Here is a 24,001-nt window from a genome sequence, read left to right as displayed (position 1 = left end):
AACTCGGACGAAGAATTTAATTACAAGCCTTAATGCGTGGTACGTGAACGTTGTCATCAAAAACGCAGATCAGATGCGATCAGATGCAAAGCTGAAAGCGGTGAAATTGCTTCAGGTTATGAAGAAAAACATTAATTGTTTTGGGAAAGGTGATATGCTTGATGTTACGTATTCTTAATTTATTACTTTGTAAAAGAAATTTATTTTACAAATGTCCTTTTATCGTAAAGTTCCGAAATTCTGTTCCATATTTAATTGCATTCATCGACTGGCAGAATGTTGTAAAACCGTAAGTCGGATTATGAGTCGATTTACTCGTGTTAATATTTAATGCCTTCTCGTGTCCAGCCACCAGGCGTCTCCATCGCTTTTGATGCGCGTCAGACACTGGGCGCCTCCATGTACGCCTGGTACGAAGTGTTGGATAAATAAATTTGGATAAATATTTTGCGTTTAATAAAGCTTGTTTTTATTTTGCTTCGTCGTTTTGCTTTTCCCTCATCGGTTTTAACGGTCAAATGACAGCTAGATGTGGTAGGATGAAATGACCATCATCTGCCACCGACACGCTGAGGGATGGAGAAGTTTACATGAAGTGGATTTTTGTTCGACAGGTTTAAGGTTTTTTTTACCGCCCTCTCCTGATGGATAGGGAGATCCTCCTACATCCGCAAAAGTTGCAGAAAGTTGATTAAAAAGTTGTTCCATGGTGGAGGATTAAATCATCGCCAGGATTTAATGAGTGTTCGTTATGCAGGAAGGCTACAGCATCTTGGTGCCGGAGGGCCGACGCGTTCTCGGAACGCCTATTGGCCTACATTTTAAGCGATTATGTTTTTCTTTCACTCGCTGATTCATTCATCGGGTGGTGTATGTGTCTGGGATGGTTATTTTCCCTCGGTGTGTTGGTGCCTAGTGGTGCAAAGATAAAGATGTACCTGTGGGTGAGGTTTAATCATGTACCTTACAACATCAAGCTTCAGTTGCTTAGGGAATATCGAATGGAAAGCAAAGCTGAGAAAATATTGAAAAGAGATCTTATGGTATTTGAAGGATATCCAACAGATTATTCACAGGTTTATCTGGTTGAAGTTGGATGGAAAATTCACTTCAAATTATTCACCAAATACTCCCATCCTTAAATATCACTCTAAGTCTTTCTAAGATCTCTTAACTGCATGAGCTCCTTCAATTATCATAGAGTTACATTTGAACCGTGGTAAGGATATAAGTCAACATTCAATTTCACTAAAGCCTCTCCGTTTGCCAGTTAAAGCACATTACTCAGCACCTCGCTGTCAGAGATCATCGTACTCTGTAGCGGTAAATAAAGTACTCAACCTTTTCAGTGCCCAATGTCAATACGGCCCATGCACACCCATGAAACCTTTTGCTAGCAAAATGGATTTATGATGTTGCTTTTCAATGCTTCTAAGTGCTGTCGGTCCTTCGTCAACTTCGTCAACCTTTTTCACGGCGCCTCAAAATAGCCCTGTCTGAGGGTAGAGCATGAATGGAAAGTTAAATGCATACTACTTTGCGAATGATGTGTTTGTTAAGTGGAATGCAAACGCACTGAGGAGTGTTTGAGTGGAACGAAAATGAAACAAAATGATAAAAATATGGAATGTGGTTACCCCAGAACAGATTGTAGCTGACAAGAATCAGCACAAGAACTATTTGTTCAAAACTGCTGTTTAATCGTTCAGTTACGAACATCATAAAACATACGAACATTGGAGCACAGCTATCATAAAGAGAATTCATTTTGCTTTAGATTTGATTTGAAACTTACACTCTTCGATCCAACTCACTCCGGTAGGATGAAAAATCATCGGAAAAACCCCATCCAACTGCCTTTCATGCATCCGCAAAAGGTGTAATTTATCTTCCCGTCAATCAAACGCGCACACATCGTGTACAGCCCAGTTCCATTGTTATCGCACGCTGCCTGATAATGCTTTCAATGGATTTTGTAAAGCAATACGAAACAGCAGGCACTCGGTAAGCCGGAGCCTCCCTGACTGTTTTTTTTTTGCTTCTTTCGCCATCGTTTTCCGTTGTTCAAAAAACCGTTGAAAAAAACGACAAAAGCTGTGAGCAAAAGCTTTCAGTACTCGGGTTCCTTCTTCCCGCAAAAATTGTGCCTCCCAAAATGTGCCCGGTTCGATTGTTGATTGATTTGCCCCAGAGACGAAGCCCATTAGTGCGTGATCCGGAAGCGTAAAGAACTTTTGGTGAAAGGCATTTTTTGCTCTGTGCTCGCTGTTCCCATCACGATACAAACCATCCTTCCGGTGGGATTCTTTTTGCTATTGCGATTCAAAAGTGCCACAGGAAATTGAGAAGCATCGTTTGATCGTCTGAACATATCTACACATCGAAACATACTGAACCAACGGGGATTGTAATGCCATTTTTTACTTTGTTTTTATGCACTTCAAAGTTTTCCCAATGTCATCTTGTTACCCTGTTCGTTTTCGCTCGAAATTTCTCTTGTTCACACTCTGGCGTCTATCTTGCTCTCTCTCTCTCTCTCTCTCTCTCTCTCTCTTTGTAACCCTTCTTATGCACTATCGCCCTGTCGCATACTCTGTCTCTGTATCTGCCTACTCGATTAAAAACTACTTTTGACGTAAACAAAATGGTGTGTGTACGTGTGTGTGTCCGTGCTAATTTCCCATCTACTGAACGCGTTCGGTTTTTGTTTTCTTCTCCTTCGAAATGGAATTTTTAACGATGTACAATCATCAAACAATGCCCACGCCAATATCTTATCGCTCACAAACATCGCGCTGACACGCACACACACACACTAACATACGATCGAAAATCCTGTAGACTCCAGTCAAAAACATCAGCGCCGTGGCGCCATTTGTATTGTGATCAACAACGACAATGTGGTGCACGCCAACGACACCGACACGGACCTGGACGAGGACGGGTGTGCGGGTGGTGTGTGCGGCCCCGACTGTGACGGTACCGGAAGCAGCCGTCACCATGCCAACCACCACTACCAACACCCGCACCATCAGCAGCAGCACCAGCAGCACCAGCAACAGCAGCGGTACGCGAACCAGCCGAGCTGTTGTTACCCGGCCGGTCACCAGGACGATGGTTCCGGGGCGGCCTCCTGCCGGCACCACAAGTTCCGCAAGATCAAATGCCTGTGGAACCATCTGAAGCGGTACGGGTTGCGTCGTGCCCCGTCCGTGCATGTGTCCTGCGGCGGAGGATGCGAGTTCGTTCCGCCCTCTCCCACCGTCTCCACCAGCGCCGGCGCAGGAAATCGGCTGACCGTGCCCAGTCCCGTACCGCCCGGCTGCCGGCAATCCCGCTGTTCCAGCGTCGGATGTGGAGAAGGTCAGTCCGATTCCGTCTACTTTTCCGGCGCTTTTGCTCGCTTGCTTGACCCGCTGTCGAATGCTTTGTTTGCCTGCTCTAGTGTACCTTCCCGCACGTCCGGTTGCACTCTACATCTGTGTTGTCTGTTGTTAATGTAGCTGTTACGCATGTCCCGCTTACCGAATCTTGGTATGATCTCACTCCTCACTGCTCGGAACCCCTTTTATGCTAGCTAGCTGTGTTTGTTTTGTATCACCCTTAGCAATCGTGCTGTTTTAGAGGTTCCTGACGAGATCCTACCACTCGCTGTTGTACCAGAACCAAAACTGTGCCGACAAAATTGCTGCGCTTTATTAGTACGACACTTACAAAACCCCTAATAACCCGCTTATAACCACACGCACTCTGTTCATTAGAGTAGACAGCTTAGTCTATTTTAAAATGTTCATTAAATCCATTAAGCTTAGCGTGCATAGTTTTAGCAAGCGCAACATCACCATACTCAGCAAATGCAACAACTCAGCAAAAAGTTAGCTTTGCTCACTGAAAACAACAATCGAAACGATTAAATCTCGGTGCGTAATTAATTGATCGGAAACAAGAGTTTCCCCGCTGAGCGTAAAATATTTTTACAAATGAAAATCGTTTGCCGGGTTTGCAACGGATAAAGGCAGTGCTGTGTTGCATAATGCATCGAACGGATAATCACACCGTAAGTCTGCGTCTGCTTGGTCGCTTCGGTTGCGTGGGAAGCTTGGCCGGTCGCAAAACGCTGTCTGGTTTCTGGCTCGTAGCATTAATATTTAAATTGTGATTTCCATTCTATTCGATCTTACCGGGATGCTTGGACAGAGAATGTAGATGGTATTGCTTTAAATTATGCTAAAGTGTTACTTTATCACCGTCAGCGAAAAGATGCAATCGTATCTGCAATGCTAAACCGAAATGTGCTGCATGCCCACGTGAAGAACAAATGTGAGAGAGACAGAACATACTATCGGTTTTATGCCGAACGAAAAAAGGATAGCATCACCATGTTTTTTAGCAATACTTCCTATTTTTACCATCCGATTTCACTGTTTAAAATAAGAATTATAAAACTGTTTTGAATAATTTTGTATAAATTTTTGCGAACTATTTGTAAATTGAATATCGCCGATAAAATATTTTCTCGACGAATGAATGTGAATGTGTGGATTAGATGGTATTATGTTTATCCTAGAAGGTTGAGATAATTGTGTAACACTTTTGCCAAGAGCTGCTAAAAGATCTAAATTCTGATATGAGCAACAACCAATCTGGTAACATTTTCTGGGAGCTTTTTTCATTTCAAGGAAAGCTTCCATTTTCATGAATCTCATCGAGGTTGGAGGTCGGAGGGTATCTCAAATAAGCTATAATGTCGTACTCGTGTATACTAAGGAGTGACCGAATTGTGGACTCGAGAAAAGCCTCATAGACAATGTGCCATGTTTGCATTAATTTGGAACAATTACTCGAATAACCTTTTAATATTTTATAGTGGGAGCGCTCCGGTAGTAGATGAAACAACTGCTCACATGGTAGGACCGGGGTTTAATTCTCATCTGGGCCGTACCCCATAGTGAGGGCTGATTATCCAACTAAGAGGTAACATTCAGTCTAGTAAGCCAGAAAGGGCAGGCAAGACCCAAGAGGTCATTTGGCCAAAAAAAAAGAAGAAAATATGTTAAAAATGAATAACAATTGAATTTTTTGTTGTATTGTAAACATATGTAGATCAAAAGTAAACGTGATGATTCTAAAGGGTTTAAAATTGATTACATTAAATTTCTTTACATAAAATAGATAAATCGGAAAGTGAATTCATCGAGTAAATATTGACAAAAAAATGGTGGTGCTATCCTTATTTCGCTCAGTTTAGTCTTTAATGTTGCTAGTTAATATTTTTCATTTAGGAAGGAATGGTCATTTAGATTTTTAACTCTTAATATTCATAGTGTGCATGTGTCGTTGTTAGCTCATTGTTTCAGGTATGTTGATCATTATCAGTTATCAGTTTATCAGTTGTTTTATTGGTGATGTTTCCTTATCAAAAGTATTATCACAACTAATAGTTAAGAATAGACTCTTCAATAAAATTAATTGAAAAGCTATTATTGGCTTATTTTTTGCTTTAAACTAATTGAAGAACAAGCATATGGTGAAACAGAAGAAGGAAATTTAAGCATGGAATCGATTTATCTTACAAAAATGACCATACTGGTGCCACCTTCGTTTCCTTACCAGTACAGCATAGCGCTAGTTTGTTTCCGGCTCGCACATCCGGAACGTTCGTCTGTTTTCAACGATCCGGATCATCCTTTCCATGGCCCGAGGACTAGTTCGCTACCGTATAAAAGAGGGCACGCAGCGAATAACAACGCTTAACGAAACGAAACGTTTATCAGCGCAGGCTAGAAACCGTCTGACACTAGTTATGCCACTTTTGGTCGCTTTGGCCGTGCTCATCCTTCCGAACAAAAAGCGAAAATCCAACAATTACTGCTAGAGCGAGCGAAGGTTCGTTATCCACCATTTCCACCTCTAACAAGCGCAAAAATTGTGCTCGATCAAAGCGCCGGGTACGCAGATCGCCTATCGGAAGATGAAAGCAGTGCCGGAAACACTGTCAGGCACAGACCGACCGACCGACTGCGTTCTGCATAAACGGTGCTGTGCAGAATGAGGCGACGGTATTTGCATGACTTTTTGCACGCTATAGTTTTCCACGCTGGACAATGTTTATTTCTACAGCGTGAATTGTTTTTTTTTTCTTTCTATACACCATAGTCAACCCGCTGAAGCCATGCGAAACCGCGAACCATCTGGGTTGTGGTTTTACTGCAGAAGAATGGTGTGGTTTGCGGGAAAAGAGAAGCTAAAAAAGAGGATTTGTTTGGTGCAGCTGATGCAATTGTATTATTTTTATTTCTTAATGGAAAATATATTTTGGTTATTTGCACAAAACGGTACGGTTGGTTTTAGTGTGAATAATGTAATCAAGTTGCTATTTGATGGCTGTGTTCGCTGGCTCAACATTTGCATTGTACATAATTAAGGTACAATTAATTAATTGATGTTGGGAAGACATTGGAAGCTGAATTGTATTGTCTGTGTCGGAAATCTATATCTGATATTGAAGAGGGGGTTTTTTCTAGAAAAGGTGCAGCGTTAAATTTAAGCTGAACTGCAATTATTTTGGTAATAGGATAAGCGATCGAAAAGTAAACCGAATGATACGTTATCTGTAGCATTAATTAATTAATAAGGTTAAATGAAAAACGCTGTTTTGTTGGTTTCAATCAATGTTGCTTTTTGCGCGAGTTGAGTAAATGTGTTAGAATAATTTATTCTTGAGCTTGAATATTTTGGAAGACAAATCTAGAATTTTTTAAACTTTAGTTTGAAACTGTTAGTCATTTTTATATTCGTGTTACATTCAAATCACTGTTTTTGTAACCGTAAGGATTTTGTACATTTACTTAGTTTTATTTATTTGTAGTTGTTTTTTTTTCCTATTTTAACATGGTATCCTGAAGTTTTATGACGCTTTCCCATATCTTGTTATGTGTCGTCCCAAAGGATGTCCAAATTTCTTCTACACGTTCTTTCGAATTAAAATTACTAAAATATATTTTGTTTTTTATTCATGACGGAAGGCCTGGCCGTATTGGTTAAAAATATATTTTCAACTCGGAAAAAAATATATTAAGAGGTTTTTCTTCAAATTCAAATACAAACTTTGTATGGGATTTGACGGATGATGTCATGCAATCAAACTGTCATCCGACCTGTTGTAAAAGAATAAAAGTGTTTCGTAAAATTTTGTAATGTTTTAAAAATTGGAATAATCCAACGATACATAGGAAAGCGTTAAAAAACATCGGGATATGCTTGATGTATTTCTGTACTTTCAAAAGAACGTAAAAAATGTATTTATCATGCTACTGGTAGGAAGAAAAAGTTTAAAAGTGACAGAGCAAACGAAAGACACGAAATTCTAAGTAGTGCAACGAAGCGACCAAGTGATGTGAAACAATATTTACTTTAACAGCTCAAGTAGAAAGTCAAATAATCTCGTTCGACTTTTTTTTTCTTCGACAAAATGAAAACGATCCGTTTAGCAAAACGGTGTGCACTTTACCAACGAATAAAAACGGAATGGTTCATTCGGAGTAAAGCGATGATTATGAAGGTTAAATATAAAAAATGAAAGAATATCTCAATTCTTCCGCTTTTTTATTGTTCGCATAATCGTTCATACTCTGTTGCAAAATGGCGTGGAAGCTTCTTGCCAGCATTAATTTTAAAACAAATTTATGATATTAATTTTTTAACGAATCTTCAATAATGTGTAAGGGTGCAAAAGATACACATTTAAACCAAAAATGCTTCATATGCAATGTTGCTTGTTGTGCTTGACTATAGCTCGTTCCGTGCCGTTTGTTTGACAAAATGTTGCTACACAGCGCCATTGCTGCAGTATGACAACATCCATTGTCCGCGTGTGCGTATGCCCGAAAGGTATTTTCCAGTTCACACACGTTCATCAACACCATAGTAATTGCACTACCGTACACAATCGAGGTGCATCGCTCGAAGTGTTGCTACGCTTTCGGTTGCCTTTTTTTTGTGTGTGTCGCAGAACGCCAGCACGCAATCGTTATGGGTTGAGCGCTGACAACAGCGTCAAAGGGATGAAATTTAGCTGTCGACGGTGGTGGCAGCGCTAGCGGGCGGGCATGCTCGTGATACGTGATTTAATTATGCCCTCACTTACCAGTTTTCGATCTGTTCTTTTCTTTTCTGTGTTTCCACACTTCCCATCGGCATTTGCGTGCCACGTTCGCACGTGCCCGGATTCGGATCGGATCGATTCCATCGGTTTCTGTGCTTCGGTCAACCGGACGGTCCTGCCATCAACGCGGTCATCTAAACATCAAACAACGTACCTTCACGCCCGGTTCGAAATGGACGAAATGGCTGCTCCGGCTGGATCGAACCGGACCGCATCGCGTACCGATCGGACGGAAATCTAATTAAACTGGCCGGGCTCGATCGTCGAAACGGTGTGCGACGGCAGGTGGTACCTCGACCCGCCCTTCGAAGGGTTGGCGAGCGGAGCATAAGGCAGCACGGACGCTCGGAATCATCATGGGAGTGTTTCTGCTCTGCTGGCTACCGTTCTTTCTGTGGTGAGTATATGCTTCGAGTTTTGTTCCCTTTTCCGTATCGGGATAGCGATTGTTGTCCTTCCGATAGCATCTGCGCAAGGGCCTTCGGTCAAAGGCCTCTCGGAACGGATACACCAAGCAAGAATGAAAAAGTGATTCTTTACATAAACTCACACGCTCGTACAAAGATAGCCTAAATTTAATTTCTTTAGTGGAAAAAGCCCCTTTTTCACTTATCGTGGTCCATTTATTTCAGTTTGCTGTAGGGTGAAGGTTTTAGCCATGCTCTATGTTTACCTATGGTGTGGTTGTGCCACCTGGATGCCATTTAGTTGATAATAAGATTAATCAAGTGGTTGACATCGCTTGTGGTTTTTGGGCAGAAAAAGCGTTTATTGGTTAAATTTACAGATCAAAGATGTTTATAGGGGATCTGATTTTTTTTTCTGTTCAATCACAACATACTCTCATTCGCAATGTTCTGCTACCTTTACAATGGGGTAACGGAATAGCTGTGGATTATAGTCGGAATGTTAATTGAAATCTCTGTGGGTCAGTTTTCACTGTAAATGCATTCTTTGCCATACATTCATCGTGCGCATTTCATCAGAATGTTCGCTCATTACCTTTCATGACTATTGATTACTTCGCGGGAACAATTTTTCGGTCCGCGTGCGGTGGTTTTAAACGCGAAAAAATATTATGCTGTGCAATGTGGCAACGAAACTGCAGCTAAATGCTTACCTAAATTAATGCCATTTGTTAGAACTAATCCCGATCGGTGGCCTCATTTTGCGCTCGGCTGATTGCAATTTATGCAGCACTTAAACCAATGTCACCGCAACAGAGCACCGATCCTGTGCTGCTAGCTGTCACTGCAGCCCTGGAATATCCTCCACAAAAGGTCCGAACAATTTCGAGCAGCAATTAGCACCACATTGAGCATATTAACTCGATAGTAGCAATCATGTTGACCGATGCTGCCGTGTTTTTATTTACCCCTTTACTGGACTAGTGCTGTCGAGATATAACTAACACACGCATATAGCCACACACACGCACACATAAATTGGATTAAAACTGTGTGCGTAGAAAATTGGATATCGCAAACGGTCGCATCACAACGCACGCACGCATGAAGAAGCATAAATGAATCAAATCAAACCGATCGTTTGTTTCCTCCGCCGGTGGGAAAACTATCGATGCTTATCAAAATTGCAACACGTCCCGTTTGCCACGGCTGTGCACATTAATTGACCGATTTTCCATTTGATTGAGTCGGTCCTGCAGGTGACGCAACGTTTCCAGCACCTGATGCGTGGCTGTGTGCGTGAATGAAATTCATTAGAATCAGGAAATCGTCAGTGATTTTTTGTTTGCTGTTGCTGTATGTGCATGTGAAGGAGTGCGTTACAAGTGAATATTGCTGCAATTAAATTAAATCAATTTCGGAGGAGCGAACAAAGCAAAAAAGCGACGCGACAACGGACGTTCACTTCATCGCATGGCATTTCTCTGTACCGGAACTGTCATTTTGGAAATGTTCGCTTCGGTGAGTTTCAGCAATTTTTGTTGGTTTCTTTTTTTGGGTGTGTCGAGCGGCATATTGTTGCTTTCGGATACAATAAATGGATAACAGACGAATTCAATTACCCCAGAAAGTATCCGTTTCGTTAAGCAACTAACAAAATTACAGCGCTTAATGCCGTAATTTGGCAGTTTGTTGGAACTGGGGTTTTGTTTTGCACGTGCAGATATATTAGACTGGAAGGTAAGTTAGTTAGCATTTCCGAGATATTAGCGGACTAAAAAAGGGCAGTTTTATTCGTCAATTGGTCAAAAGTCAGAAATGGGAGACCGAGATCTCTCGAGGGTGCAGTGTCAAAAGAAGAATAAGAAGATGTGTTTAGAATATCCTTTAATTAGATAAAGAGGAACAATAAACAGTTGTCCGATTTTGGAAAGCCTATGGAGAACAATTAAAGTCACCTGAAATGATTACATAAACCTTTTTGCACTTGAGGCCATTGTTTGCTAGAACTATCGGGGTTCATGCTTATTTACTAATAAGTAAGTGGGAGTGATGAGTAAAAAAACAAGAATACATTCAAGCATAAAACATTGTTAGCGAAACCCTGTTAATGTTATTGATGTTTATAGAGACATGGAAAAAGTTTTCACATTTGCTGTTATATGTTTTATTAAGTTACAGGACGCTACATTTTGAGTATTTCAGGCATTTTTCTGACCCTGTGGATAATCATAGTATATCCATCCCAATTCAAGCCAGAAACATGTTGTTTATCCTTAAAAATGTTTTTTTTTAAATATCAGATTGCATTACTTACACTCGCTTTACAATACTTACAATAATTTATTTTGTCTCTTTAATAAAGTGTTAATATGCCAATAGGTTCATGGCTCAAGATCTTAATGCATCAGACATTATTGACAATTCTAGGATTTAAATCAATGGTGGTATAAGATTATGAAATAATCTTTAAAATAACAGTGGGAATTCTTTTAAAGGAGAATGAACAATACCGGATCAACCACAATGGAATTCTCGCAAACTTTAAATTTATGATGTTTTCCTAAGTTCGAAATTTGAATACATAATCGCATTATGTTATTTCCAGACCCTGTCATTGTCCTGTTACGTTCAAAATCAACGAAAGCTTGACAATTTCGCTCACTGCTTGTCACCATTAAATGAAAACGATCAATTAATGCGTAGGATTTCTGTCGTCCTGTTTCGGCTACTCAGAACGTGCCAAATTTTTGCCCAATAACAAAACAACGAAAGTACATCATGAATATCGCTTCCATTAAGGGACGTGCTGCAAAAGTTTCGCTTGATGAAACTGAAGAACTGAACACAATAAAAAGAAAACGCATCGAAAAAAACAACGAAGAACACAAAAAAGCTCGTAAAGTTTCAAATGAAAACCCTCGTTTCCATCCCAAACAGTTCGTTTCCCCCTTACATTTTACCATCCTTCGTCCGGGAAAACCTCCCCCAGCCCGTGAACTGTGGCAGTGCTGAGCAGCCACTCAACGGCTCGTTATCCGCAAGAATGATTGCCACGAATCAAAAGTGAAAAGTGGCTGTAATCGGAGCTGGGCAGGACATTTTCGCCGTACGTGTACGCTTTGTGCGGATCCGTTCGTTAGATTCCGTTCTATTCGCCAGCGCTGGGTTCGCGCAAAACCGACCTACGAGTACAACGTCACGAGTGCTTACCCACTGTTGACAAGCGCTTCGGGATCCTGAGCTGAGGATTATCTCTCTGTTTATCATTCCGTGTGGAAGCCGGCAAAACACACTGGCAACAATTACCAAGCAGCCGAACCGAACGGTGAACGGAAACATACATGCCGGCCGACCGTGGTACCGTGATGCGTGAGCGTTACACGTTGATTTGAGCATGCTGTCAACGCATGTCAGGCCATCATTGTGCTCGCGGTGAAATATGAACTGACTGGTGAGCGTTAGCTTCTGCATGGGAGTGGGCCGGTTCTTAGCTTCGAAATTTTATCCCATTCGAAAGCTTGCAAACCGATTTTTAAAGATTCGGTTCGGTTGTGTGTTTGCTCTTGTTTTTGCCCTCGCTAGAAGGGATGTTGGAATGTAGCGGCCGCTCGTTCGTTCCCATGGGAAGGTTTGGTACAACACGTAAAAGGAAGCCGATTTTTCGGATTACACAACACAAAGTCAGATAAAACAAACCGGAATATAAAGTGGTCTTTCTGGGTGCGATGGAAGGCAGTAGAAGGATGGGTGGGATCAGGACGGTGACCAAACCGTGTTCCGTGGTAGTCCCTGTGGCAGTGAATGACAAATTGAAACATAAAAACCGAGCTCAACTTTAAACGAGTTTGGACAAGCGTAATGCCGGGTGGCCGGCGCTTCATAATGAATTTGGTTGTGTTTGTTTTAGTGGATTTTCTTATGCTTTTTTCCCCCGTTTGAGCCGATTTTTAGCCAGTGCCCTTTAAAACGATAAACTGAAGGTAAGGACCGTGGTGAGCCTGAACCTTGGACGAAAAACTTTTTGCTGTCTTTCCTTCGTTCACCGGCATCGGCTTTTTCGTTTCTGGATTAATAATCAGAGTTATGATTGGATGTATTCCTACCATCTTAAGGTCCTAGCTATTGAAAACGGTGCAGTCAAGAGGATCTCAATTTAAAAGGGTGTTCAAATGTTTACGAAAAAACTAACTGTTATTCTATGGATTATTTGTTCTCGTTTTTGCGGAAAAGAATTAGTAGATGATTTGATATCCATACCAAGTCTAACAAAGGGCCAAAGGGGGCAAAGTCCTTACAAAGGGCGGTCCGGTGATAGATGTGATAGCGGCGCCGGTCTTCACACGTCAGGACCGGGGTTCAAAACTCATTTGAACCATTCTCTTATAGTGAGGACTGACTCTCCAACTATGTGGAAATAATAAGTTTAGTAAGCCAGAAACAAGAGCTTTAAATATATCAGTCTATATTGATAATTATATCGAGCATATTATAGTATTTCCTATAGAGGAAAATTCTCGAGGAATGCTCCAAGAACCCAAAATCCCAAATTGAATATCTTTGACTGTTGGTTGGTGTTAAATTCGTAGTCATTTCTTCTTTCCTTTTCATGAGCATTTGAACCATTTTTGAACACCGAAAGTAATACGGCATTCCTTCTTCAACCTGCAGGTACGTCATCACATCGCTGTGCGGCGACGAAGCCTGTCCCTGCCCGGATGTTGTCATCACTGTACTGTTCTGGATCGGGTACTTCAACTCGACCCTCAATCCGCTCATCTACGCTTACTTCAACCGAGACTTCCGGGAAGCGTTCCGGAACACGCTCCAATCCCTGCTGCCCTGCTTCGTCCACCGCAGCCCGTACGGTCACAGCGTGTACTACGTGTAGTATTAAGTGCATACCCGTAGGTTACATTGTGTCTGTCTCCCACACGCTTTCTGTTTGCCCGGTATTTTTGTTTGTTTGTATTACCCGGTACACTAAACGCGCCAGAGGAAAGAATGTTGTGGAAAACCTGGGATCCCCTGCGGGAGAAAAACATGTCACTGTTCCATCTTGACGTAAACTTGCCTTTTTCGTTCAGCGAAGAGAGAAAAAGAAACGGTAACAGCAAACAAACGAAAGTAACAACCTTCCCACCTTGATTGAATGAACCGTGTATGATGAATATCTCCATCAGAAACACTGTGTGTGTGAGTGTGTGTGTGTGTGTGTGTGTGCTCCCCTGGTTGCCCTCCTTAAAACGCACCTTTTTATCTACCCACGGGAGCAACCACAACCTTTCCATTTTCCCCCGGTCCCAGTGTCCCGATGACGCCCTCCCCCCTCCCATCCATTCCCTTGAAGCGTTGATAAGCTCTGCGGTAAGCTTTTGCTCCGCGGGGTATCATGTTGATCGAGTCTGACACTTTGTGCTGCATAATTGAACGATTTCGGTACCACCCGCCGAGGTGTCACAGAGTGCGGTTCGGAGGGTAGCAAGAACTCCCGGTTCCCTAAACATGGCCCCGGAGTCTGGGTGTTTGGATTCAAAATCGAATTAGACAGCTGCTCGCAACGCAGCTTGGGAGGGAGCAAACGGGAGCGAATGGTATGCTCGAGCTGACAGCTATTGTCCTGCACCAGGTATCGGGCGGGTCACCTGCCATACCTGCGGGGCAAAAGGGTGCGTGACAAAGGCGAAACAACCGACTGTTTGCTCACTTCCAGCCGGCAGATTGTGTCAGCTTTGATCAATTCGCGCGACTCCCCGTTTGGCGGGGACAAATATTGACAAACATTGCCGGGTGTATTGAGAGCTTGGATCCTTGGCACACAAGGTACGCGGTGCTTCGCTATGCTCGGGACACACACACACACGCGCGGGCGCACATACAGCTCTGTGTGCGTTACAGTAGCACAACACAACGGTACACGGCGAAGGCAAACATACGGAGGTGCAAACGCTATCAGGCGTTATTTACCCATCAGCTTTCCTGAGCCCAACAGGGAATTGGCTACCTGTTTGAATGTGTCGCCTGTCGTCATCGGGGCTGGTGCTGTGCTTTTTCCTGCCAAGCGAATAACGTTGGTTGTCCCATTGCTGGACCAAATTTGGCAATAATCCGATTTCCGAAAAAAAACCCCACCAGAGTGTAATTGCAAGGGAATGGCGTTGCGTTCGAGGCTACAATCAATATTGGTTCTACACTCACACACCCATACGCTCGCTATCGCATAGATATCTAACAAAACGCACAAATTTGACGGAGAAAAACAAGTCCACGCTTCTACCGGATGTTTTTGTATATCTTGTTTTGTTCTCCGAATGAAGCTGTGACTCTGTCATTACAGACTGAATGGGAGTGAATATCGCTGAAGGGGACACCATTCACAGAACGGGCAATACTACTCGTTCGCTTTTGGTAAACATTCTTCCGTGTGTGAATGGTTGATTTTCCAAATCCAATAACGGACAGGGCATATACTATTGTGAAATGTAGCAATAATAGTTGTTATCAAATGAATTCCCCTCCCAACCAAATGAAATCCATTCCATCCTTCCCCGAAAGTACTTGCTAGGAAGCATACCGAATATCGTGACTTACGTCCGGAACCTGGTCCGGTTGTCGGTAGTCACAAGCAACCACACTCAGATGCCCCACCACGGTAGAAGTTATCAATAGATGTGTGAATGCCGGTGTGTCTAACAATAAAGGCGAGCAGAACCCGCACTATATCAAAACAAAATTGACGATGGGTATGAAGGAACCTGAGGCAATGAAATTTAGGTATTCATAGACTCATAGCGTCCCTGGTTTTAAGGGATAAGCATGATAGTATATAGCGTGTAGCAGTGTGTTGTCAACGGTTTGATTTGATATTTTCCGTTCGTTCGAAGCTTTACATTAATTTGCGCCAAATCGATTGCTTCAGGAGGACGATGGATGAAACAGTGCCGTGAAATATTTCACCAATCTGTGCAAACTTTCAAGCCGTACGTCATCACTAGTGGCGCCATCACTTGTGAAAGCTTCCGTTGTTTGTTGTTTAGTACAAAGCGCTGTAAAATGGTCGTGTAGTGGCTTTATACGTTTTATACACAGCCTTTTTCAATTAAGAACACTGTGCATCATTCAAACACCAATTTTGGTTGAAAGAAGCGATGTAGAACATTTTGTTTTAAGCGTAGAAAAAACGGTTTTGCTTTTCACAGCAATCTGAATCGACAATCCAGCGCATTTAGGGCACAATTCTTTCGATTGGAGAGTGTTTTTTTAGTTGTGCATCATTGCAACTCGGAATGATATTAGACAGCAAACCAAACATAAGTGTTAGTTGGCATAGTGTTTTGTAGTAGTAAACGCATCTGAACCATCGCTGTCGTCCATCAGGATGGTTCTAATATCATGAAGTAAGCAGTAATCTTCAAAGCGTAGGAAAAAACATTGCGTGCAGCAAACAAATGATGAGTGTGGGAGTAGAAGAATCAATTTCAAACCAAAGTACTGTTACAAACTTTCAAGTGAGACAGCTCCTAGCTTAAACATTGAGACGGGTAAATTAACACTAGTAAACGTGGTGTGCCGACGGCACGCAGTGTGTTGGTGTGAGAAATATTTTGTATAGAAACCTTAGCGCAACATAGGAAAAATGTTCACAAAACAGAAAGCAAAACGGCGCCACACATGTAAAGGTTGTTCCCCTGTAATTATATCCGTCAGCACACTGGCGGTATTCATCAGACGACTGTGCAAGCCTATAGAGTATGAAAGCAAAACCGAAACGCAAAACAAATTAGCTCTGCAAATTATGAAACTAAAACTACTGTTACTTACATCGCTACTGCTGCTGAAACGTCAAACCGGTATTTAGTAGGAAACGCAAATAGCAAATAAACACGGGAACGGACAGCAAAACCATATCCCCCGCACAACTAACCGCTACGATGTGTGAACCCAAACGCAAATGATGCGCACGCTAGTTAACGAAACTGTATCGCTGTTTGATGTACGATGTTAATTTGTATGTGTGTATGTATGTTTGTGTGCATGTGTGATTGTGTAGGGTGAGAGATTACGAATAGGGCGGTGGTTATTTTTTTCCTGCACAGGGCGAAAGCTTTTAAGTATTATGTTAAGAACTATCTGTAAGATCTATCTGCAACGGTCGTAAGTTGAGTGTTTACGTTAAAAACTCAGTTCGAATAGAAAAGGAGAGAGAAAGAGAGTTTAAGATGCATCGATTGTACTCTCGCTAGGTAAAGCTATAGCGCGCACTGTTATACCCACTATCGTTTCAGTGGTTTGCTGGACCGTGTTTTCTTCTCCAGCATCGGAAGCTCTTTACCAACACTGATTTATTGAAGATGGAAACCTTTTTGTGGTAGAAAACAGATTCCTGCTATCGCATGTATCTTCACTCAAACAGAGGCTCTCTCGACTAACAATAAATACTTGCAACAACCGTGAATAAAGACTGTCGAAAATAGAAACCAAATATTAAAACGGTCAAGTGTATTCTGCTAGTTTTTGTTCCAGGTGATACATCGATTAATTATGAAAGAAATGTTCACAAAACTTTTAAATCATTTAAAAAAAAAATAAGAGCGCACGAATAAATCATGGTAGAAATTCAAAACAGAAAAGAATAATTGTTTCAATCAGGTGGCACAGTGGCACCTCCGTCATTTGCACACACTTTGTCGATGGAGGCGCCCAGTACTTTTTGAATGGATACATTGGTTTTTGTCATTGATTTTATTTGAATGAAAAGTAAGCAAAAACCCATTTAATATTATAAATCATGGTAATTTCACGCTATAAAAATGTTTTTTTTTTCTGTATTTTTCTAGTATTTTTTTATTTTACAAAACATGAACAACATTTTCAAACCCGCTGAAATAACGCTTCAACAAAGCGCCATCTATGCGTGAGATCTACAAACTATTGTGGTGTATAACAGCTGATGGGACAGATTGTGTTATACTTTACGAAAACCTCGATTTGTTTACGTTTGAATCGTTTGCTTTCTCATTGAAATATTTTTTTTTTATTCATAAAGAACGGCCTGGCCGTATTGCTTTCTCATTGAAATAATAATGTGTTTCAAAATTGTTCTCTTTGAATCCAACAAATCGTTTAAATGTATATATTTTCCCCCTAAATTTAAATTTCCTTTTTCCGTTTAAGCAATGAACTTTTTTAATCACACGATAACGAAAGAAAACATTTTTGATACAAAATGCAAATGCAATAGAGATATCGAAGAATTTAAACTATGATATTAAGAATTATTAACTGTGATATTACAGACAAACAGACACACATACAGAGGAAAACACAATTGAATCCATAACAACAATTTAAATGTACATCATTTTAATAATTTCTGTTTTATTCAGTGAAACTCGTTCAATTCAACGTCACCATCGTTCCGGGAAAGATTGAACCAATGTAAGAAAATATAATACATAATTGTACTACTACTATACCTAGCATCGATTCTAATGATCAAATGTTCCTCGTACAACTTAACCGCCATTTAGTCTTTTGTTCTAGATTTAAATAAATAATTATCAGCAGCATTCAACCATGCATTTGCACGCGTTTCTGAACGAGCAGCTTATGCCAAAAAAGTGGACGATTCTCACTATCTTTCTCGTTTTTTTCTAGTTAAATAAATGCATCGATCCATCTTTCAACGAATTCTGTTTTTTTTCTGCCATTGGGAAAATCCTTCAAATCAAACCAAAAGCTCAAGATTGGGTGTTTTAGTTCGTTTGTGTTTTGTGCTGCAAATTTAGAATCATTATCTCCAGCTGCTACAGCTTGTTCCGCATCCTCAGGATAATCTCACTCGTATCCCCGTTTCCTTCACCAAGCGTTTTGTCTACAAATCGTGGGTTTGTAACGATTGCCTTGTTCGTCTTTCCCTCGAATTGAATCAAATCCACTTAATACGACCAAGCTTTTACAAAGGATTAACGTAACTACGTGTTCTGGGTGGGGGAGGGGGGGGGGGTAACTGAGTTTCTTCCCTCGTTTACCTTGTGACATTTGATTTAATGTTCGTGTTTCGGAAATTGTACACCGTTCTTATGGATAACATTTACACCAGTTAAAGTTATCTATTGTTAAGCATCAGTTATCAGCTAGACCCATTAACGCTACGTGTGTATTTTGTATATAAATTTACTACGAATGTTCATACTGTTCGTCTCCAGCCTTCCTTTTTCCGCCCGCCAACGCTTCTCATTGTCATCCATTTTCCCATACAACCATTCTCATTCATGCGTTTTCCCACATGCGTTCAGCCGGTTTGTCACCTACACAGGGTTGTGACATTTTCACAACGCCTACGCCATTGTTGCCTAGCCTCACCCATCAATCAACCTGGCCGATACAATTCACTTTACTACTCTCTCACAGACACACACACATACATGCACATCGGTTAACTCGGTTACTATGGATGATTTTACTTTTTGCTTTTGCTTGCCGATACTCGGGGGTCTACATTAGGGAAAGGAAGTTTGGGGAAACAGTTTTGATTGTTGAACGCCAGATTTGTTACACTCGCCTGTTCCGGGTAGCACGATATCGGGTATGATGATTATGTACGAGCTGTAAGCATAATACCAATTCCTCCAGTGTGTTGGTGCGTGCACTCGGTACACGTTAACTGATGCCAGACGTAAGGAATTGACCCCACTTGGTCTTGGATGAACAATTTCCTCACACCATGACTACTGACTGCTTGTGTTTATACAAATTTATTTACTGCATTTTTCGATTTAAATTCTATCGTTCTCATTTTGTTCGCGCTCCTGCTATCAGCCGTTCGGCCATTCGGTTTCACGTATTTGCGTGCGTACTGTTTTAACCCATTTTTATGAAGTTTGTAGTCCTATTTTTAGTTGGTATGTATTTTTAGTATGTGTGTTTTTTCTCTCTCTCTTCTGCCTAGTATAGCTCATTTCAACGTTCCAGGAAAAGTGTGAAATGTGGGAAGGATTTGTTACTGTTGCCTTAGGTTTGTTTTGCATTTATGAATTACAATCCACTACATGATGATTCTGATTGTTTGCTCTTCCGCTTCCGAGTATTTTACAACGATCCACTCGCACGCACACAGAGCAGAGCAAGAGCTTGTCCGCCGCATTCATTCAATCGCACATTCGTACCTGTCACATACACACCCGTTCGGTTCCGAAGTCCCGTTTTTGGTACAGCTAAACACACAGCACTAGTTCCGAGCGGAAGCATCCGAGCATTTTCTCTGTTAACAGCACACTTTGAAGGTTTGGTTGTTTTTTATGTCTACCTCTACGGACTCTTTATCTCTCTCTGTCTATCTGTTCTGACTTTTACAGAAGATGCATCCCTACACTGGTAAGTGCATATATGCATTCAACATTTACAACGACGTTTGAAGTATCACTACACTCTACCTGTTTTGAAGCGGAGCATGGATCGAAAGGAAAGGGGAAGCCAGGTGTAGCCAGGTTCGTGAGGATGCAAAAGTACTGGGTGGGTTGGAAACTGTCCATAGAGCCGTTCCGGACGAGTTAAACTTCAAACGATATTTAAAACACCTTAACTTCTTTGGTAAAATGTTAGACAAGTATCAAAAACATGTAGCTCTTGAAATTTATCTCAATGAGAATGATATTTGCTATCGTAGCTGATGAAGCTGAGCGTAACTGAGCCGATTTTATAAAAAAAAACAAAATCGAAATGAAAAATGATGAAATGATTTTGTTAGAACTCAATTGAAGAAAAATATTTATCATCCGAATAAAAAACTCTAAATGATTTTACCGTGTAGCTTTCAAAGTCAATAGTAGAAATGGACCATGAAAAACTCCACTACACCTACACATTTTGTTCCTTTCGCACTACATCCCGCGAAAACGAGTTCACATCGAAGAGATAAACGAACGTCCATTTTCATTCCATCACGGTGAAATGTCATTTTTGCAGCTAGCTTTACATTTGACCTATAATCCTAACAATGTTTCACAACGTTCCCCCGCATCTCACCTCTAATTATCCGGACGACGTGAGGTGTGACGATTTTGCTCGAACTATCCTATACAGCTTCTAAATAACTTCCCATCAAATGTTACACTTAATATTGCTTTTCTTTATTATTCCAACACTTAGCACAGTATATCTCGGTTACCGGTTGTACAGTTTTGCAAAACGTTTTTTTGCCATCGAAGTAAATGCACTCGCGGTCCCCGTCAAGGGAACGTTCCAGGGGGAAATCCTCGAATGCATCACTCTCTAGCCGGTGGTATGTTTTCCTTTGATTATTGAATTCTTTATCTTTAAGCTTACTTGTCGAGTTTCGTGTGTACGCACCGCTTGGTTGGGATGGTAGAAGGTAGGATATACTTTACGAGGGACGAAGTAGTTGGAATCACATCTGGCAGAGTTCCGGAGAATTCTGCATTCATTTGTACGCACCAGAGGTGCTTTGCAGGAGGTCTTTTCCAAAATCCCATCCGAAATCAGTTCCGTGTGTACTATCTGCCGTAATCAATCCAGCAAGAACGTGCGTCTCCTTCAAGCATGGCCTGTGTACTCGTGTACTGTTTGCCAACCCGGGCAAATCAGTTCGTACGCTTGTTAGCTCGCAGTTTCGAACCCAATGCGATCGCGATCGATCGATCGCAGGCTATCCCGACGCAATTACGACGCAGCGAATGGCAAATGTAAATTGCTTCCCAAGCACCTCAACCCTGTTGGCAATTATAAGCAAACAACGAACTTGGCGCATCCGTTTGCCCACTTCCAGCGGTTAGGTCCGGCGAACGGGTCGCAACATCCCATCCCACCAAAATTGATACCGTTCCAAGTCGCCGACGATGTTTATCTGTTTTTCATTGCATTTACATGTACATGACCGTACGCTACGTCTCACCCTTGCGCCCTGACGATCTGTCAATTAATTCGTTCGGTCGTCCGTTCCAAAACGACATCGACTGCCCCGGCAGCTGTTACGGAAGGAAGCCATGTACCCGCAGCCATCTGTTGCACTCGGCGAGGTCAAACTCGACATGGATGTGCGGGTGCATTCAGTGTTTGTGACCATCAATCATTACGGCACGGGGATTGAGCGCCTTGACCGACGACATGCGTCAAGAAGAGCTCGGAAGGGACATCACCACTTTTGTTGGCAGCGCACCAGCGTGAAAGTTACCGAACCGGATCGTGAGATATAATTGAGCGTAAAAGATTTTGCACGAAAGGAAAAGGTTGTCCAACGGTCTGCACACGAGAGAAGGCAACAAAAAACAACAGAAAACTTGGGGTTGGGTTTTTCTCTGTGCAGTGTTCTTCCAAGTCACGACTGCGTACGGAAGCATTGACAGTCACTGCTGTGTTATGATGCTGCACCACATGCTGACTCTGCTTACTTATGAAGCTGACGCTTCTATGCACAATTTATTCTTTCACTTTGCTTTAAATGTTCGTTGGTAGTGATTTTTCGGGACTTTTTTCATTTCTTACTTACATTCACTTATTGTATTTTCCATTCATTGGTTGTGCTTTCAGTCCGGACATCCGCCACCACACACGCACACAAATGAACCGGACCCATACTGGTCGTTCCTTACTTCCATAGATTTTGTTTGCTTCGTTTTATTATATTTGCTACCGATTTCACTACTACTTGGCTAATGATACTCATTACAATTTGCTACTAGCGTGTTCAATGCTAAATATTAACATTCATTACCTTCTCTCACTAGGTTGTTGTGTCATGTTTACGCGTTTCTCACCTGTTACGGCTCACCCTCTCACTACTACACTACACAATACGTTTGCTGTACGGACTACGATTTCTTACGAACAAATACCCGCTTTGAATAGTTATGCTCTGTCTGTAATGTGGCTCCGTCTGTCTCTTTGCGAATGTAAATCGGTTTCAGGTGTCATACGGATGTTGTGATATATGTGATTTCTTGTTCTGCACCTCAGGATACACGTCTGCCACCTGCTTCCCATGTGGCAGCATTTTAAACCTATAATTTTATGGCCATTTCTACACCAAGATTCGTTGCACTTTGCAACACCTTCGAACGCGTGGGAGCGCACACGCCAACCACAGCCTGATCATCTGCACAGATCATTTGGTTTTTGGTTGTGCCGCATGAACGCATCACGGCAACCCGACACGGGTTGGATAAAAAAGCTGGCAGCGATTCGTCCATAGCAGGGAGCTCTCACATTGCTGCACTTCGAATGCGTACGATCGTCCTTTGCCCTTTCCGCGAGATGCCACCTCTAGCGACTCCCGGTGAGTGTGATGATGATTTACGCTAAAGTAAACTAATTTAGGGTCTTAATGATGGCTGATGTGTTTTTTTTTTCCACGCTCTGGAAAGTTGCCGGAAATAGGTGTCTGTCGTATAGTTGTTGTTTTTAATTTATTCCTCACCAACCACGTGTACGTAAATCATCTACTGCGTGATCTTTATCGGAGCGAGTTCGAGATGGGAAGATATTGGAGATATGCACCGAATGAACAACGTTTTAACTGTTTATGTATGTGTGTGTGTGTGGTAGTGAGTGTATGTGTAATTATGTTATTCCCTAGTTTGCTAAAGTATAAAAAATCTGGCGAACAAGATAACAGCGACCGGTCTAGGGACAGTACTAGCGCTACTTAAAACAGACTACATAACTAAACAGACTTTCCTCGAAACGATTCAATAAACTATGAGCTATGAGTAATAAATACATAACCAAGCAATAGATTTTTCTCCGGTATAAACTCTTAACAGGTCTAGTGTACATGCAACAGAAACAGATAGTAACGTATCTCTGGTAACGACTTGACGATGTGGGCGCTTCTCCCCCACTTCCAGTGCGCACGGTGCGGTCGGTTCTTTGGCATGCGGCACACACTACGTATGGATGGGGATGGGTAGCAGTTGGACACCCGTTCACTCGATGAAGCGGGTCGTCTCAGTGGCTTCTGTATCGACGTCATCGTACCGCCGTTACAGACTTTCACCGATCTCGCTGTTGAACCGATCCGTTTGGGACGAGGGCCGCAGATAGCTTTCCGAGTAAACACTCTTCGCCCGGCAGTCGTAGCGTAGGCTCGCTCGCCGGACGTTAATGTCCAGCGGGGACGTTTCTCGGCGCCACCAGGTGCAGAATATGCAGTTGAGCGTGTTCCGGAACGCTTCCCGGAAGTCTCGGTTGAAGTAGGCGTAGATGAGCGGGTTCAGGGTGGAGTTAAAGTACCCGACCCAGAAGACTAGCATGACGACAATATCCGGATTGGGACACTTGTCGCACAGCGATGTGATGATGTACCTGGGACGGGGAAAACCCAAGATGAAGTTGTGTAAACGGATTGTTCTACGGGAGACTGGCAGTGGTAGTTGTTGTTTGTATAGCAACGGCTTCCGACCGGATAACCGGA

At 42.1% G+C, this 24,001-nt stretch overlaps 2 protein-coding genes across 21 annotated transcripts in view; one reads left to right on the top strand and one right to left on the bottom strand.

Moving 5' to 3' along the window:
* The window catches only part of LOC118504436 (octopamine receptor beta-3R-like), a 64,720-nt gene extending 47,667 nt beyond the window's left edge, over nt 1–17,053 (top strand). For 10 of the 11 annotated variants that reach the window (XM_036038887.1, XM_036038880.1, XM_036038886.1 and 7 more), the window contains 3 exons: nt 2,842–3,363; nt 8,450–8,561; nt 13,243–13,635. In XM_036038887.1, the coding sequence (XP_035894780.1) occupies nt 2,842–3,363; nt 8,450–8,561; nt 13,243–13,462 (854 nt within the window). In that variant the 3' untranslated portion in view covers nt 13,463–13,635. Of the gene's footprint in view, nt 1–2,841; nt 3,364–8,449; nt 8,562–13,242 lie in introns of all 11 variants that reach the window. The other variant, XM_036038888.1, reaches the window with a different exon arrangement.
* LOC118504437 (octopamine receptor beta-2R) overlaps nt 14,253–24,001 on the bottom strand; it is a 93,600-nt gene continuing 83,851 nt past the window's right edge. For 9 of the 10 annotated variants that reach the window (XM_036038893.1, XM_036038891.1, XM_036038889.1 and 6 more), the window contains one exon: nt 23,571–23,892. In XM_036038893.1, coding sequence (XP_035894786.1) covers nt 23,571–23,892 — 322 coding nt within the window. Of the gene's footprint in view, nt 23,893–24,001 lie in introns of all 10 variants that reach the window. The other variant, XM_036038890.1, reaches the window with a different exon arrangement.

The sequence above is a fragment of the Anopheles stephensi genome, chromosome 2, assembly GCF_013141755.1.
Source record: "Anopheles stephensi strain Indian chromosome 2, UCI_ANSTEP_V1.0, whole genome shotgun sequence".
NCBI lineage: Eukaryota > Metazoa > Arthropoda > Insecta > Diptera > Culicidae > Anopheles > Anopheles stephensi.
This window is presented reverse-complemented; position numbering and strand designations above follow the sequence as displayed.